The sequence below is a fragment of the Dermacentor silvarum genome, chromosome 6 (assembly GCF_013339745.2).
Source record: "Dermacentor silvarum isolate Dsil-2018 chromosome 6, BIME_Dsil_1.4, whole genome shotgun sequence".
NCBI lineage: Eukaryota > Metazoa > Arthropoda > Arachnida > Ixodida > Ixodidae > Dermacentor > Dermacentor silvarum.
The window spans coordinates 169513246-169532472 of record NC_051159.1 but is presented as its reverse complement, the minus strand read 5'-3'; the positions used below and the strand labels follow the sequence as shown (position 1 = coordinate 169532472).

General features: G+C 46.0%; 3 protein-coding genes across 3 annotated transcripts in view; 1 reads left to right on the top strand and 2 right to left on the bottom strand.

Annotated features, from left to right (window-relative positions):
• The window catches only part of LOC119456382 (acetylcholinesterase-like), a 228478-nt gene that overhangs the window by 154140 nt on the left and 55111 nt on the right, over positions 1 to 19227 (top strand). The gene's annotated exons all lie outside the window — the stretch shown is intronic.
• On the bottom strand, positions 3483 to 11078 carry LOC119457038 (acetylcholinesterase-1). The gene is made up of 3 exons (XM_049669797.1): positions 9391 to 11078; positions 6286 to 6435; positions 3483 to 4788 (listed from the first exon to the last, which is right to left on the bottom strand). The coding sequence occupies exons 1-3, from the start codon at positions 10953 to 10955 to the stop codon at positions 4575 to 4577; spliced, it is 1929 nt and encodes a 642-aa protein (XP_049525754.1). The 5' UTR covers positions 10956 to 11078; the 3' UTR covers positions 3483 to 4574.
• Positions 6897 to 9367, bottom strand: LOC125946452 (acetylcholinesterase-like). The gene has a single exon (XM_049669800.1). It carries the CDS (start codon positions 8704 to 8706, stop codon positions 6916 to 6918), a length of 1791 nt encoding a protein of 596 aa, XP_049525757.1. The 5' UTR covers positions 8707 to 9367; the 3' UTR covers positions 6897 to 6915.

Below are 19227 nucleotides of genomic sequence, written 5' to 3'. Positions count from 1 at the left end.
CAGCTGCAGCTGTCAATGAGACGGCTCCACGGTGCATGGGCTATTTTTCGGAGTCAATGCAATACTGGGCCTACCTCGGCGATTTTGGTTGCTTAATTTTGATGTATAAAGTAATGTTTCATGGTGCTGTTGATATGTTTAAACCACTTTACGATACCTTGGACGGCGCTTAGACTGTTTCGTTGAGTGTGTATTTGGTGCTGTAATAACTTTTTTTTTTTTTTGCAAGGTGCATGGCCAATCACAAAGTCACTGCAATTCGTGTTACAAACTCACATCGTGTTTCTCCTATCAACGTCACCTTATTAAAACGAGGCCGTCTCGCTATAAAAGCAAGAAGAGTAAGTGTGAACACGCCGTAATGTTAACCCGAGATAGCTCCAGTTAGGTACACTGCAGTGGGGAAGAGGTCACGGCTTGGGAATACAAATAAGAGAAACCGAAAGAAGCACAAAGCACCCACGCATTACAGATGTTCACAGGGAACCTTGTGCCCAGGATCTTCGGCTTGTTTGCCGATGGTCACACGATTTCCCAATAGCTATACCTTTCTTGCATAGCCGTTCATTCAGTTATGATTATCATTGCTCAGTTGGCACAGTTGCTGTAAAATCGACCGTTTTTTCAGAAGACGCATCACAAAAAGACATGTTCAGCAAACACTTTTTTCTTGTATTTTGGGGTGTCGTCTTTGCAGCTTTCCTATTGGGGTATCAGCAGCTGGGACGATCTCACAGTCGCTTAAACCAGTGACACTGCAGGCTGCACCTGTAATGCTAAACATATCGCTACAGAACGCTTACTACTGATCAAGAACAGGCCTATGCCATGGCACGGCTGTGAAGAGACGACGACGACGACGTCATAACCTTGCGCGGGATGTTCAAAAAGATTCAACATCAATAATTCTGGACATTGCTACAGTTCGCCTGTAAATAAACTGTATATAGTATTTCCCTTGCCTCTTAATTTTTTACATAGCATTTAATGGTGGAGGTGTGCGTTCCGTTTCCTCGTCACGGAGCTACGCAGCGGCCGCCTTATCGAACGTCGGGCTCTGCGCTTACAAGATTATTCCCATTCAGTCGTCTAAAGGTCTGGCCGCCTGCTTTAGGAGATGGGTTGCTTGTCCCGCTATCCTAACGACGACCTTGAGGACGCTGATGAGGACAGCACCCACTCTATTTTGCCCGTGTCTGACTTGGTACACCTTGGTGAGGAATATGTAGAACCATGACACCTCCGGGTGACCATTCCGTGCGAGCAATTTTATAACGCCTGAAATCATCGGCCACTGCACGCTCCGTCCATCATTACGTGGCCGCTCGCGACCCATGTAAACGTCACAACACGTCCCCACTGCGGCCTGCTGGTCACCTTCAGTCGATTGACATTGCCGTGGAACTGTTCTTTCCAGTTCAGGACCTACTAATTCTTTTTATCACATCTACTTTGGGAAAGAAATGGGTAGCCGTGGCTACTGATTACTCGATCACCCGAGCACTCTCGACCAGTTGTGCAACAGATGTTGCGGATTTCCAGCTACGCAACCTGATCTTGCTTCGCGGAGCCCCGCGACTGTTGCTTACTGATCACATTTAGTCCCAAATGATTGCTAAAATTCTCTGTTGCTGTTCTACTCAGAATAAACTGACCACCTCTTAGCATCCCCTGACAAAGGGCCTCGCGGAGCGCTTGAACAGCACTCTTACAGACACGCTGGGTACATATGTTTCGGCAGATCACCATTATTGGTACCCATTTCTTCCATGCCTAACATTTGCGTATAACTCCTCTCGTCATGACACTGCTGGATTTTCCCCATTCCGCCTATTGTACGCACGAGAGCTGACATTACCTCTGGACACCATGCTTCCTCCATCTACCGCCTCTACCAGCGAGTACGCCCGTGATTCTATCGCGTGAGTAGATCCTGCCCGACAGCTCGCCCGCGCTCTGCTTACTGCATCAGCAAAGCAACCAGTAGCGTTTCTTCGATGCTTGGCACCGCGGCGCATATTTCTCGCCTGGTGCGTATGTGCTTCTCGGGTCTTCTTGACGCCATATGGGCTTTCTAAGAAGCCCATTGTCCGGTACAAGTTATCATACTGTTTGTTGCACCAGGTCACTCCTGTCACCTACGAAATTGCCCTCGTTAATCCGACATCGTCAAGTCTCATTTCGCCCAGTGACGTCATTCACTTCTCTAGGCTCAAGGCTTACAACTGTGCTTCAGATGACTCACTTTAGACGCTTTGGTACGATGTTGCTGCCGGCGGGGGTAATGCTACAGAAGTTAGAGCTTATTAAGATCAGGCCCAGTCGTGACATGGCTGTGAGAACGACGACGATTACGTTATAGCCTTGCGGAAGCTGTTCATTCTGGGAAGTGCTACGGTGCGCCTTTAAGTACAACCGTAAATAGTATTTTCTTTCTGTCTTAATTTTCTACGTAACAGTATTCCACATACAGATGCTCAATCTCCGAGGATGTATGCATGGACAATTCTAACATTTCTTCTAACGAATTTGGTTGTTATATATTTTTTAATTTATTTACGAATACTGAGATCTTACACAGATCATAGCAGGGTGGGTACAGTAGACTACAAAGGATACAAGCATTAGCACGAATAACGCACGACTATATCTTGTTTTCTGGCCCTTGCTCTAGCGATGATCTGTAACTACCCAATGTATTATTTATGTTTAAGTTCGACGCCTGCCTAATAAGTTTGAGTTCTTAATTTTACCAATTCACTTTGTACGAGTGCATTCACATTAAATGAGTGCTTTCTTATAGCAAAGAATTCGTCACCATTCAACAGCATGGGAAATGACTGCACGGGGATTGCGGGAACAAATTTTAAGAAAAATACTGCTAGTCATAGTGAAGGAAAGGTGCTTTATTTACAAAATATGGTACATTGTAAGTCTGCACAAGTATCACAACACAAATGGGAAAATAATGAGAAGCATGCATAGGCAACTCTCATAGTTGCTTCGCATAATCTGCCGTCTATGGGGAAAACCATGTAGCACAACATTTGCCCAACGACGTCTTTTCTTTAGCTGAATTTCATGGGACCACATCTGTCCGGGCCGTGGAGGTTAGGATATTGGCGCACATCTGGAGCTTCGGAGCAAGCGTTGTCCTCAAAATATACAGTTCTTTAGCACTGTGAGCTCAATCTGAGGCCGGATGTTGGCATTATCAGTATAGTCAGCCTCTGTGTGCTTAGTGGCATGGACGCGTCAGTGCATTCCACGTATTTCAGTAGCGACAAAAGAAGCTTGGGAAACGAATTTCTGACCCTGTTTAATTCATCACTGGACCAGATAAAAAAAGAAAACACTGGATTAAACAACTATTGAAATGCGTTTAGGAACATGTGAGACAGCATTTCTACTACGTACTCCCCTCGAAAAGACCGCCGTGATGGTCGCCTTGCAACTGCAACGCCATAATCACAATTGGTTCACCCTTCATTTGGAGAGCGCTGCTACGCTTCTGGCTCCTACAGTATTGTGAAAGTGCAATAGCACGGCGTCTCCTTCACTTAGAATACAATATAAATGCCTCACTAGACCTGCGATAGCTTCTACAAAGTTAAAAAAAAAGAAAAGGAACAACCTAGTTTGTGTCACTTTTCGCTGCCATTATCACCATGCCTGTTTTCAATCGGATCATATTATTAACATGATTAAAATAAAGTGAAATTTTAATCCGTTAAAGAAACAGTGCGTACATTTTTTACAACTGCCTATGCAACACAGATAATTTGCCTGGACCTCCATTATGAGTAAGTCTATAGCGAGAAGCACATCTCGGTCGCTAGGCATGCAACCTATCTTAAGTATCACAGATTTATTTCTCATATAAAGCATTACTTTTACATACATCCCTGTTAGTATTTGTGTCTATCGCTCTAAAGAAGCTGCCGAAGGCGTGACAATGACACGGTATGACACATTTCATAAGAAACCGCTAAATAAAAAAAATGATGGAAGTGCACGTGCCATAACCTGCAACTTCTGTCCTCTCTCTTTTTCCCCTGTCTTTCACTCACCCATCCATCTGCCCACGCGAAGGGTAGCAAACTGGGTAGTCTGTCTGCCTTTCCTTTGTTCTCCCTTTCTCTCTAATCACCACCTGCCTGTTTACTGTAATTTTTCATGATAAAACAGCGCCAAAGACGAGCATCGCTATCACGCAGCTGCCTCTACATTTGTAATTTGTCAAAAAAAATGAACTTAAGCCAACGTTGCTCGGTGTACAAAAGTGGGCGGAAGCTGCGTGATGATGAAAACTTAAGCTTTCTGCAATGTTTGAACCAGGCATCGGGGCACTACCCAATAAAGTCAATGAAGTCACTAAATCAAGGTACTTATACAGTACAAATAGTTGTGCTTATTTTGCTATTGCAAGCTGCATGACGTTATCTCATTGTTTTCTCACTTTTACAAAGATACAAAAACGAAGTGAGTTGGTGACTCAGTGATAGACGATGATTCTAGACACTATGTTACTTATCGAGAAATCGCTGCCCAACGGTCCCCGTTGAGGGATATAACTACGCCATGCAAATCCAGATGATGAAGGCGAAGAATGTGAACAGCACGATAGACGGCTCGGGAATGTACGAGCTAGAGTACAGCTCCAGTCTGACGTCACTCTTGGGAGCAGTCTCCTGCACAGCGGCTCGTGTTGGCTTGGCGGGTGGCGACGGTTCTGTGGACGACGCATCGGACCGCCGTGACGGCTGCTCAGGCGATACGCCTTCGCTCCTGCAGAAACACAATACTCTCACATTTAACATCATCCTCGAGCACAGCTGATCGCCTTAGATGGCGCAGCAAATATGTGTCCTGATCAGCCTCACTGTACCTTCACGATGCATTGTGGCAGCCGCTTTTTTTTTTTTTCTCGCAGAAGGCGCGCACACTAATTGCAGTTATTTTTCACCTCCATGGGGAATACGAAATGTAAAGGCAGCGATATAACTATATAACTATGAATATCATCACCGTCACCGTCATCGTGAACGCAATCAGCCTATTCTTATTTACACTGCAAGACGAAGGCCTCTCTCTGCGATCTCCAATTACCCGTCTTGCGCTATAGCTGATTCCAAGTTGCGCCTGCAAATTTCCTAATTTCATCCCCCCACCTAATTTTCTGCCATCCTCGACTGCACTTCCCTTCTCTTGGCACCCATTCTGTAACTCTAATGGTCCACAGGTCAACTAACCTATGCATTAAACGGCCTGCCCAGCTCCATTTTATTCTCTTAATGGCAACTAGAATATCGGCTATCGCTGTTTGCTCTCTAATCTACACCGCTCTCTTCCTGTCTCTTAACGCTACGCCTAACATTTTTCATTCCATCGCTCTTTGTGCGGTCCTTAATTTGTTTTCAAGCTACATTGTTAACCTCTAAGTTTCTGTCCCATATGTTAGTACCGGTATAATGAAATGATTGTACACTTTTCTTTTCAACGACAGGGGTAAGATACCAGTCATGATTTGGTAATGCCCGCCGTATGCACTACAACCCATTTTTATTCTTCTATAAATTTCCTTCTCATGAGCAGGGTCGCCTGTCAGTAATTGATCTTGATAAACGCACTCCTGTACAAACTCTATACGTTGACTGGCGATCCCGATTTCTTGTTTCTTTGCCAGGCTGCTAAACATTACCTTTGTCTTCTGCATAATAATCTTCAACTTCACTCTTACACTTTCTCGGTTAAGGTCCCCAATCCTTTGTTGTAATTCGTCCCCAGTGTTGCTCAACTGGACATAGTCATCTACAACCCGAAGGTTGCTGATACATTCGCTGTTGATTCTCACTCGTAAGCCTTCCCAGTCTAATAACTTGAATACTTCAAATCATCAAGTGAGTAGCATTATTGTGAATATAAACCGACGTACGCTCGTATTTGTAAGGAGTGCATAGGATTTCATACTTCCGTGTGTTATTACACAGGCAACGAGGAGATCATTGATAAGGAGGGCGACGGGCTATGGCTGACACCCCTAAAGGATCCTGGATTCTAAATACAACAAAGCTCTTGAATCAACCCTCTCTCGCACACCTAATTTTCATAGCTAGTGAGAAAACAAAGAAACATGGCGGAGCACTTAAATGGCAAAATAGCAGTTCATCTCCTGAAAGTACAGCATGTTTTTCCATTCGGCCCCCTAATTCATACTCATCCGGCGGGACAACATCACGGTGACACAACGATTCTAGTACAGACACGACCAGGACTGGTACTTACTGCTTGAGTAGGAATGGTCTCCAGTATTCGCAACGTTCCCTCTTGGGGCCGAAGCCTCGGGTGTAGTTGTTAGGCTGCAGGTACACGAACTCCGGGTTCTCGGCGGAGTACTTGGGCCACTCAGCGTTTGACAGCGGAATCTTTGGCTTCCTAATAGAGAAGGAGACATTCAGGTTGTATTTTGCGTCCTTTAAGACAGCGTTCGCTTGGTAGAGAATTATTTGTCGACACGACCTTCTGCATTCATTTTTTTTTCTCTTCTACAATTTTAAGTTTCATGCTTGCGCCCCTGAAAACAAGTGGTTATATCAGCTTCTATTTATCATGTAAATAGACCTTCTGGTAAATTTGAAACATCTAAAAACTATTTCAATAAACCTGAAACGTCGAGGAACACGATTCATCGCAGAGCTTGATATTCCTGTGATATAATACGGCTGCTTCGTTAACACGCTATCGAAACATCCTGAGCTGGACATTGGGACCCATAAGTGCAGTCTTTTATCATCTCGTCAACTGACCCAACAACTCTTTTTTTTTCCTGAATTAACAAATTTGACAGGACAATTCTTCTTTAAGAATTATGGTGAAGGCACCTCGTAAGTAAAAGAAAAAAACAGAATACTAATATTACTGGCTGATTATATTTTTGCAATGTTTTTCACATGTCAGTGGTATTTGTCGGTGGTGAGTCACGGTTTGGGATACCATTAAACCATTACAGCGTTTAACGTTGGCCGTCGGATAGAAAGGTGTCATATATTTTCGTTGCCAGATGCATGTAATTTTGTTGTCTAAACACAAAGTACGCAGATGCTCCCCTAACCACGCTGGTTTCACATACCCATCCCTAATGAAGGCGGACCATATTTGCAACAGTTCTTCCATGAACATTTCATCCTCGTGCGAAGCCTTTCCGTTTCTCATTTCGTCCCCGTACTTTCCACTGGGCGAAGTGAACCGAGGCTCGCTCTTGAACGACCCCAGCGATCCCATGGTTAGCGGCAGCTCGCACCCGTGAGCGATACCAGCCCAGTCGGGCCAGAAGCTGTACGAAGGCTTGTGTGCAAACAGGTAGCGGTACGTCTGAGCGCCCTGCTCTGCCGCCTTCGCGGCGAAAAGGTTCGTTGGGCAGTCAAACGCGGCGTCGCCTATCAACTTAGATAGAATATCCACAATCTTCGCGTCGTCGTGCGAGACGCTGTAATCTCCGAAGTAGGCTCGCACGATGCTCTTTCCCGTGTGTGTAGGGATGTCGAACGCGAACTTCAACCCTAGCGTCACGGCCAGCCTGTAATCGAGGTCGAAGAACTGCATTAGGTAAGGCACGGCGGCACGAAGCGCGTACACGATGAAGGTTCCTTCGTCCCGCACAGTCCCGAGAAACATCTCTTTGACGTGAATCTCCATGTTCCTCGCGTCCAGCGGGTGGAAAGGCAGCATGTCGTCGCCATACACCGGAAGAAACATTAGACGCTTGACGTTCACCGCCGCCATTCTGGTGCGGATCGAGACGTGGTCCAGGCGCTTGAGGCAGCCAACTACGTGGCCAATCTGCGCGTCCAGACTTAGGCCAGTGTCGTAACAGCCTAACGTGACCGCAATGTTCACGAACTTAGTGATTCCGCTGTACGAGAGCGCAAGGATCATCGTCAGTGGAGTGCCACTCTGCAGGAGCAGCCTCGTGAAGAGTCCTCGGCTTTGTGGTGAAAGGGCGTGCATGCCTGCCGCTATTGCGCCGGCGCTGTGACCACTGAGCGTCACATCTTGCTCGTTGCCGCCGAAACGACGTATATTGCGTTTCACCCACTTGAGAGCCATGAGCTGGTCCCAGAGGCCCATGTTTCCGGGAAGGGCCGGACGTTCTGCAGAGAGGAACCCGTAAAAGTACACGCGGTAGTTTAGACTAACGAAGATGACGTTCGTCCGCGCCACGAAGTTTGTGCCATCGTATATGCGCAGTCCGGAATCGCCGAATTGAAAGCCCCCGCCGTACAGAAACACCACCACAGGAAGCTCCGCCGTCTCGCAAACCGATTCATTCATGCAGGCACTCGCTGGCCGCCACACGTTGATGTAGAGGCAGTCTTCCGCAGACGACGAATAGTTCAGCCGCGCGTCGTCGTTGAATACCTGGTCTGGTTGAAAACATGGCGTAGAAAACTCGGTCGCAGCGTAGGTTCCGCTCCAGGCTTCAGCAGGCCGTGGCCTAGACAGACGAAGATTCCCGACTGGGGGCTGGGCGTACGGGATTCCGAGGAAAGCGTCGACATCAGCATAATCGGTTTGAATTCGTTTTCCCTTCACCAACCCTGCGTGTATACGAACCACGGGAGAGGCATGGCCGTAGTTCAGGAAGGTCACGATGCAGACACAGACACATATCCAACCACTGCTGCGAAATATGAAAGACGAAGACATGTTCGGGCAACTGCGGCGCTGTATAAAAAAAAAAGGCAAGTCGTTGACTTGTTTCTTCAGGATTTAGAAGCCCTTTCCTGCAGGACCATACGCACTCGTCGACGGTCCGCAAACTCAATAATAGCGTTCTTTCGGCATCCGGTACACCCGTCGGCCTCGGTTGCGTTTGAGCGGATGACGTAATGAGGAACAAGAGAAGCGTGTCGAAAACGATTAATTACTTATGCGTAGTGAGCACGCATCGTGATTGATTCACATTCCCGACGTGATGAAATTGTTTGCTCGGAATAACATCAATGGCTGTACGCATAACAGTAAACAAAAGGGCTCGTTTCCAAGTTATGTCCGTCAAAAAATTGTTTAAACATTATTTTTATTTCCCCGATAACAGCGCCTGAACTTATATATAGTTTAGCCTATTGGAGAATGGTAACCATCCTTAAACAAGGCAACACCACATCGCATAGCAAATAAGAACAAGAGCAACTAATTCAACTATAGAACAACTAAGTATTTCTGATACCTTCGATATTCTGTAAGAAACGATGCTAATCATCACTTGAATTTATAGAAGAAACGTTGGGCATGAAACGAAAAAACAACACTTGTTCTGTTAATTACCATGTTTGCGAACTCTATAAAAACTAAAATAATTAGGCATGCTTTTTCTTGTTTTCACCGTACCCTGTTCTGAAGTACATGGAGAGCATCTCCTGGAGTTGGTCAGCCAGCTCACGCTCCTCTGTTGTGATTCTCGCGGCCCCGATAGCGAGACGATGCTTGGCTTTCTCTGTCACGACATCTGTGAGCTTCGACGGGTCAGCGACAAAATCTAGGGATCCCAGCATGAAAGGGATATCGTCCGCATGCGTCGGGCCTTTTCGATTGGGCCAGGGCGAAGTGGTGGGGACATGGGCAAAGATATACGCGTACGTATTGATGCCTTGCTGGGACGCCTTTTCCGCGAAGAACATCGTGGGACAGTTGAAGACAACGTCGCCGAACATGTCGTCCAGGATCTCGAGCACCTTTTTCTTGTCGTGCTTTTCGTCGTAGTCGCCGAAGTACTCCTTCACGATATGCCTGCCGGTGGAAATAGGTATCTGGAACATTACCGACAGAACGACGTTTGTAATAAAGCGGTAGTCTTCATTCAGGATGTTGTCCAGAACGGGAGCCGAACGCCGTATATTGCGCATGAGGAAGTTGCCCTCGTTCGCCGTGTGTCCCGTGAAAAGTTCCTTGATGTTCAGGTGATTCCAGGTGTCATCGGAAAGAGGATCACTAGGAAGGAACTCGTCGCCATGTGTGGGCGGGTAGAACTGGTTCAGTGGCTTTTCTGCTTTGACAGCATCGAGTATCTTACGCGCGTCCACCCGTTTCATGCAGGACAATACGTCGTCGACCTGCTCCATCAAGCTACGTTTATGGTCAAAGCACCCGACGGCGTCTGCCACCGCCGACATCCTGGCCGCCCTCCTGTGAGACACGTTCAGGATTGTGAGCGCGGGCGTGCCGCTCTGCATGATAAGCCGCTTGAACAGTCCTTTGCTGTGCGGTGAAACAGCATGAAATCCGGCTGAAGCACCTCCAGCACTCTGTCCCCAAAGAGTTACATCGTTTGCGTCACCACCAAAGTAACCAATGTTGGCACGAACCCATTTAAGTACAAGGTTTTGGTCCCAGAGTCCCATATTTCCTGGAAGCTTCTTGTTGTCGAGCGACAGAAACCCGAAGATGCTGACTCTGTAGTTGAATGTCACGAGCACGACGTTCGCTGTCGGCGCGAAGTTGCTTCCATCATACAAGAAAAGCGCCGAGTCTCCCCACTGGAATCCGCCACCATGTATGAAGACGACGACGGGCAGCTTAGCGTCACATTTGGATACGGATGCTGCACAATGCTTCGCCGGTCTCCATACGTTGAGGTATAGGCAGTCCTCGCTCGCGCTGGAATAATTGAATGGAAGCTTTTCCGCCAGTGGCAAGTCCGTCTGGACGCAGGGACGCGGCTTCTTCGTAGCACTGCGCGTTCCTTTCCAGGGCTTCGCGGGCTCCGGTTTCTTGAAGCGCAGATCTCCAACGGGAGGCGTAGCATACGGTATTCCTAAGAACGCGTCCACCTGGCGTTTGTTGACCATTAACCGTTCCCCAGAAACGAGGCCTGTCTCTGTGTAGACTTGCGGCACATCTCCCGCGGAGACAAATGCCAACAGGCAACTTATAATCAATGCATGACGCAGCGTCATGTCCGCAACAGTGTCAGCGATGGCTAGTGCCGTTGGTGTGGATGGCGCGCTCTTCTAAAATGCTGCTTGGCGACGTTATGCTCGAGTGCACTGACGCCGTTTCTAAGAGGCACTGAACTCTCTAAGTGCGAATTCCCTCCTTTCATTTCCTTCCCCTTCCTTCTTCACCTTGCTTCAATGCCCCGCTTTGTGTTTGTTGTTTTATTGAAAGGGGGTCGGAGAAAACTAAGTCAACGGAACAGGAGAAGAACCTTGAACGCTGTATCGCCTATATCTCCGCCTCACTGTTTCCCCGACGAAGGCTTCCGGACGGTGCCGCATTACGCATCCACGATCCAATTAGAAGCCGAGGAGGCAACGAACCGGTTCACCCTTCCTTGCGCGCCGTAATATCGCCGTGATGTTGGCGCAACATAGAATCAACCTTGCACACTCGGTGATCCCAATCACCGAATGTCACACAAGAGCGGCGTCGCTACGGGGTCACGTATATCTTGGCGAGATGCAATCGAAAGAACAAAGTCAAAATGGGACGCTATCACTTCTGTGATTTCAAGCTAATTCTGCAAACGCAGGTGCAAACGTAACTACCTCGATACGCTAATTTCAGCCCCCTAATTAACGCTACTTGAACATTTTCGCTTACATGTTTCTACCGCATTTTTTTCTGAAGAATACAGCACACATTTTCTACGCTATTGTTGGCAAGAGCTGCGTGTGTGACTCTGGCAGTATGCGCGTGAAATTTTTGGTTAATAAATCACACAGCTCGGAAAATTCCCCACCGTGACAAGCAATAAATAACGTACGTACATTGTTACTCATGATGTAACTAATTGCCGAAGCGAGTACTCAATATTACATTTTTTGCTAATTCAGCAGTTAATGGAAAAAAATATTTCCTTGGCCAGTAGCTAGGAGGCACCAAGCTTACGTACTTTCTCAGGGCGATCACTCTGCAGAAACACCGTAATATAAGATAGCCTACAGGTCATTATAAGAAACTATTTGTTGTCCATCAGTCACTGTAGTTCAATTTTGCCTCACTCTTTCTAGCTTCTCTTTTGAAGACAAATATGTATGCCCTATATGACATAGAAAAGTAACAGCGTGTGATCATTCGAGCGATGAATATGAGCTATTTATGTCTTATTCAGTATGGTTGGCAGTATATTAAATCTTTAATACTTAAAATTTTAGTTGAATGGCCATTTAACGCAAGTTCTTCAGCCTTGTTCCTGGTTTCAGCTTTTAATTAAAGCGCCTCCAGTTCTTCATGTTCAGTATGAACATTGCGATGCAATATAGCCTGGAGTGCGCTGTTCTTTGCTTACGCTCCATCTGCTGACAAGCTGAGCCGAAGTGATGCAGGTTGTGTGTGTGTTCAATGTTCAATCACCCTGGCGTTGTTCAAAGTGCTCCTGTGTGTAAATACAGGCATGCTCTTGGTTTCCATCCACATCGGAATGCGGCCGTCGCAACAGAGAATTCAACGTGAAATCTCGGGCTCTGGTCATAGCCTCTGAGACGCAGCGGCGGATTGTACATGTCTAAAATGTTGCCATATTTGATAGCGGAACGAGTGTTACCGCATTTTGCCCCTCAGTTCGCTCCAGCTTTAGCGCGCGTGAAGGACGTGCAGATAGAATCTTTCACCTCCATGTCCAAGTTCTTGCTCGCAGTGTTCTTGACCTAAATAAGCGTCCGCACTCGGCTATATCTCAAGATAGCGGGGGCTGTAAAAAGCGTAATACTGAGTTCCACAGGGCCACACTTTATTGCAAAACTTTTACACGCTTTTTAAACCATGCCGGTGACATTTCACGAGCCGTTACCGTCAAAACAGTGACGGCTTCCCACACGACTTAGTAAACACTGCATGATAGTAGTATACGTTGCACAGGATGAAAGTAAAAGCAGTTGTACGCTTCACTGTTGGTTTAATAGCTTTTCTTTAACAGCTTTACTGAAGCTTCGTTGCACATAGATTCCCACATGTTTGTTGGATCTGCATAATTTTTTTAACGTTTAGTTACGACTTAAGTACAGTCGTGCTTCTTACTACACGATATTTTATACTTTTAAGAAGGCTTCATCCTTCCTCAGTGCTTTTTTTTTTTTTGCCGAGGTGCTAAAGCACATATGCATAGAACATTTATATGATAATGTCAACTTGTTATTTATTCGTCATTTGTCTTCCTTTCATCGGCTGGTTTTTATTTCCTTCTCAACGGGCATTAGTCATTGGTGCTCCTCAGAGCCCAGTCACTGATAACATATTTCTCCTCAGATTCATCCCAATATAAACAACGAAAGTGGCTTCGCTGATTCCAAGCAATCATGGGTATTTTTATTTGAAATATAAAACGCCTTACAGTTCTTGCCAATGTGTTGCGCCAAGCATGCCTGTAGCTGCGGTGAAATCGTTTAACTCGTCGTTTTCCGCACACTTCAACAAGTTGGGTTTAGTGGGAAATACATATGGTGCATTTGTACATTGCATGCTGAAGCTGGACCATGTGGTGTATGTCGGCTTCTTTTGATATAGAAGTAGCTTGCGTGTGGTTTACAATAGTCTGTATCATTCAGACCATGCGATTACAATCCCTTCTTACAATTCGTTTCGTATTACTGGAGTGTTTGCGAATAAACACTATTGATACTTCTCACCGTTAGCCAACAGCACGCATCAGTGGCAAGCTATGTGCGTTCATCGAGTATCTCTGCCGGGTTTGAATGGGATATTGAATGCGCTGAGATATTGAATGTGACAAATCAGCTCTGCGGAAGCCCGCAAGGTGGGCGAAAGTTCCCGACAACCAGCACGGTGATTCTTGTGTGGGTGTGCATTTTATATTATCTGCACTGTAGTGAATTACTCTACTTGCCGAATGCGTTATCGCCTACCGAAAGCATTGGCTATAGTGGTGATTGGTGCTTTTATGATGTCTGCACAGATTCTTTTTTTCCTGTACGAGGTTCTACCCAAAAGTTCGAGGAATTCTGTCTTTGAAAAAAATTGATCTCCATAACCCCTAATATATTCACTGTTTCCTTCGAAGTATAGTCACCTTGAGCATGCATACATCGATCCGAACGTTTCTCCCACTATTCCATGCATCCGTGGAAATCTTCAGGTGTGAGTGCGTTGAGGACCTGATGCGATTCTGACTGCACCCGCCGCGGTGGCTCAGTTAGCTAAGGCATTGCGCTGCTGAAGACGAGGTCGCGGTATCGAATCCCGGCTGGGGCGGCCGCATTTTGATGGAAGCTAAATGCAAAAACGCCATGTGCTTACGTTTTAGTGCACGTTAAAGAAGTGCAGGTGGTCAAAATTAATCCGGAGCCCTCCACTACGGCGTGCCTCATAATCAGAACTGGTTTTGGCACGTAAAACCCCAGAAAGAAGAAGAAAGATTCTGACTGGATCTTTTCAACTGTGCTAAATTGACACCCTTTCAGCCTCAATTGCATTTTCAGTAACAATAAAATAGTCACCGGGGTCAAGGTCAGGTGAATAGGGCGGGTGTGGAAGCACTGTGATGTGTATGGAAGTCAAGAACTGTCGAACAATGAATGAGGTGTGAGCAAGCACGTTGTCGTGGTGAAGAAACTAGTTCTTGTCCTTACACTTCTCCGGACGTTTGCGCTGAACACTGTCTTTTAAGCACTGCAATACTTTTGTAAAACTTGCTATTGACGGTTTGTCTAGGAAGTACCAATTCTTAGTAGTGGATAATTTCGTGAAGGTTAAAGAAAGCAATCAGCATAGACTTCACATGGCCGCGTGCCTATTTCTGCTGTGGCGATTTGGGCGACTTCCACTGCAACGACTGCTGTTCGGTTTCAGGATCATGGCCGTAAACCCATGTTTCATCACCGGCTATGATATTGGAGATGAAGCTGGGGTCGTCTGACTTGTTGCACGAGTTTCGTACAGACAGAAACAGGGTGTAGCTTCTGTTCGTTGCTGAGCAGTATTGGCTCAAATTTGACAGAAATGTGTCTCGTGTTCAAAACGTCCAAAAAAATTCGCTGAACTCTGCCGACGACGGTCCTACAATATTACAGACATCCTTTATAGCTGGCCTGTGATTTGAAAAGATAGCTGTACGAACTTCTGCTATCGTTTCCGTTGTCGTGCTCGTTGATGGGCGTCCAGACGATCATAGTTGCCAACAGAGGTCCGGCCATTTCTGAAGCGTTTATACGACATAAGCGTCTTGTTTTGGGTCACGGCATGAACTCCGAAAGCTTCCTGTAACATACGACTGGGTTCATGCCGCCATTTTTTTTTTTTTTTTTTAGAGTTTGCAACAAAGCATGACCCAGATTCCTTGCTCTAAAGTCCGTCATATTCGTTGAAAAAGAAATGCGCCGAATCAATAAAACACAGTGTTGCAATATCACCCATCAGCAGAACAATACTTCCAGTCAGCTGCACGGCTGTCAGCGCACTGGTCTGCAAGGCATACTGCGCGCCACATCTAGCGGCGTAAAAGTGTACTACACGCAGTTCGCGCGCGCGGTTTAAATTCCCCAAACTTTCTGGTAGCACCTTATATTTATTTATTTTTATTTTATTTACAGTACTGCCGCTCTCAATCGAGAGCATAACTGGTGGGCATAGTGAGGGTACATTGTACAATAAAAATGACAAGAAAAAATGTGTCTACATATATATGCATAGGAATATGCAATTGCAACATACATATTGAGGTTGATATGCAATAAACACTAGTTGTTAGTCAGCGCTTCGTCCCGTCTATTGCGCTGTTCTTTTGCCTTCTAAAGTGGTACTGATAGCTTGTTCAAGCACTCGTCACCGCGGCTTTCCTCTCTCTCTCTCTCTCCGTTGCTGTTGAACTCCAAGAAATGGGACTGCATTCAGGTGGTTGCTTTCGACATGCTTATATATTCGGCTCGTCAAAATCGAGCACTCGGAACACCTTCTGCTGATTCACTCAGATCGCCGCGCTCCAACTAATATCCTCGGAGTCGCTCTCAACTCTGCCAGGTTAAATCCGACAGAGTTCTGTCACATATGTTTCACTGAGGTAGCTACTTGGGCCTGTTGGTATACCACAAGTATGTGCAATGTTGCGCATAAAGGACACGGACACAAAAAAGAACGATGGGATGCACAAGGCGCACGATATGCTGCTTCAACTTTGTTGAAGAGCTCAGCATGTACGTTCTTCGTTTCTCCACCGTTTTTCTCAACAGCAGAGGTAGCGCCAGCTTGTGTCGGCCTCAGAACGCCGATTGCGCTGGCGAGCCGCCGAATGTTCACCTTGGCCGGCTTCCTCTTGGTCCGATCTCAAGCTTTCTCCACTTCTTTGCTAACCGGGTCAGGGCATGGAAGAAACCAGTTGCAAGTACCATTTGGCAAGCAATACCTCAACCTCTCGTCGTGGCAAAGACAAAGAACTTTCTTCGTAAAATCCATCCTGCAAGCTCCACGTCGTGTTTGTGTGGAGTGGCGTACGAGAACGTAGCCTGCGCGTTTGCTTAATAATTTGTATTTCTCTGTCATAGTCGTCACTGAATGCAACTGAAAACTGTATGGCATGTGTCAATCCTGAATCAATTTGCGGTGTTCTGGAGGCGCACTCCGGCGCACTACAGACATTTCGTTTGTTTGTTTGTTTGTTTGTTTGTTTGTTTGTTTTTTGTCGGTTTTAATGTCCGTTACCACGCGTAACCGTTATCATAATTATCCGGGAGGAGGAGCGTATACGAAGTCCTTGCCGAATGCAGTGTTACATTGTTATTTACTTTTGTGCTGCCTTTCAGAGTCACTCCGATAACGGGTATTATCAGAGACGCCTTCAGGGTTGGCAGGCATAATATATCTTCAAAGAGATCAAGATGTCCAAGTCGACAAGGCATATTGTTTCTGGCATTGGCAACCGCTTAGTTAAGTGCACAGCAGTAGCGCAATGGGCCCCCTCTTTTTGACGAGGGCCATATGAGCAAGGGTAAGTGCACTTTCTTTTTCTTTATTTTTCTTTTTTATTAATGGTGTGTGTAGGAGAGGTTGGCATGAAAAGTGATGCCCGCTACTACTTCCCTCTTAGGCAAACAGTACTCATAAAAAATTTCCTGGCTAGAACAAAGAAACAACAAAAAAAGACAGATACAGTATGTAACAAAGATAGACCGGCTAAAAGAGAAACAAAAAAGGCATAGAATATCAACATAAAATGTAAATGTAGGTCCGAAAGCGCTAACGCAGAGATTCACATCAAGTTCAAGTTGACGCATGGTACGTCACAACCAGGGGCGTAGCCAGGGGGGGGGGGGGGGGGGGGGGGGGGGGGGGGGGGCTGATGGTGCTTCAGCCCTCCCCCCTGAAATTTTTTTGTGCCGGCATGCACCGCCGACCAAAACTACCACCGACGCCGGGAATCATTCTGGATTCTGTCTACAATGTCTTTTTATTTATTTTATTTTATTTTTTAATTTTTTTTCTTTATTTTTTTTCTTCTATCACCTTTCATTCCCTTTACCCCTTTCCCCAGTACAGGGTAGCAAGCCGCTATTTTTCACTGGCTAACCTCCTTGTCTTTCTTACCCTTTCTTTCTCTCTCTCTTGCACGCTAGAAAAGACATTTCGGCACGAAAATTGCGAACTCGTGCTGGAATTCGTGGCAACGCCCTTGTACCTGGAGTCACTTAACGCAAGGGGCCCCATCCGAGCACAAACTTTCAAGGGTTTTTCGATAGCGAGCGGGTGCGTTGCGGCATCTCGCAGCGGCCGCGGAATCTACGGATTGCAAACTTTATGGGTATAAAGTTCTCATAAACTTTCGACGCGAAAGGTGCACTGACATTTCCAAAGGCGTGCTTTAAAATATTTTCAATTCTGAAACTTTATGGGGTTAATGCTCTTATCTTGAAACTTGGGCCAACATGCGTGCACTGGAGCCCTCTTGTCCAAGCCGTTCCAGAAATGAAAGCACGCGCACGCAATCTTCCACACACACGAAAATACTAAATATCGCCGTGACTGTGAGCTAGCAGCTCATTATTTTCTCCAAACATTTTCAGGAAGCGTGCCCAATGTGATCGATCAGCTGGACCAGGGCAGGCAAAGTAAAATATGAGAAAACAGAAGAAATTAAATGGCCTATTATTGAGGAAATTCTTTTTGCGGGCGACAAGGTCTGGCTCTCCGTGGCCACAGGGACAGTGGCCATATGGATTTAAGCATAGCCCCCGCTGAAAATACAGGTATTTTCAGAGAGCTTCTTCGCATGCGAGCTGATTGTGGAGATACATATCTGAAGAAGCATTTGGAAAGTTGCCTCAGTAATGCCTCCTATTTAAGCCCAGATGCACAAAACCAAATTATAGAAATTTGTGGTGAAATTATCAAAGAAAGCCTAGTTGCAAAAGCAGGCTGCTTCTCCATACTTCCTGACGAAACGACGGACATTGCTGGAATCGAGCAGCCTACTGTTTGTGCAAGGTACCTAAACAAGGATGCCAACGACATCGAGGGAGTGTTTTAGGTTTTAGCACCGGAATAGCTGCTCTCTCTCGTTGCGACTGCAGGTTCTATATAAATGTGTACAAACTGCGGCTGATTCTAGTCACCCTTCCAGTGACCACTGCCAGGCCAGAGAGAATATTTTTTTAACAAGAGTTCACTAAAAAACTACTTCCGCTCTTCAATGTCTGTGGAACGCATGGTTAGGCTCGCGCTTCTATACACCAACAGAGACGTCGGCATCAACGTGTTCGAAGTCATTGACCGCTTCGCTCAACTTCCCCGCCGAGAGAAGTTTGTCCTTTAGATAGCGAAGCAGCAAAAATCAATGCAAATAAGAAGTTCTGTTCCTTCAGGTCCATAAGCTCGTGATTATGAAAACGTATGACTGTTCGTTAGGTTTTAAAACCGCAGAAATTTTAGCCGTTTATTCTAGCAGTTAGCATCATGATCAAAATTATCATGCGAATACGAAAATTACGAGGACATCAATAACCAATTTTGACCAACCTTGCTCATTGAAAGCCCGGTCCACGCGGTGTTTGCCAAAAACACATTCGGATATTGGGTAGTTCAACTTGCCACATCATCTGTGGCTTTCGTTTGTCCTTTTCATTCATGTTTAGCTACCTGCTTTTATTTCTTTTTTGAAACGAAACAATACCCTCCTTTGATTTTGGGTGCAGAATAATTGTTGCCGCTGTGCAGGCAGTTAAATTACACATTTTCGTACTGATTTCTGCATTATTCCTCTATTATTCTACCCATATGGCGCGG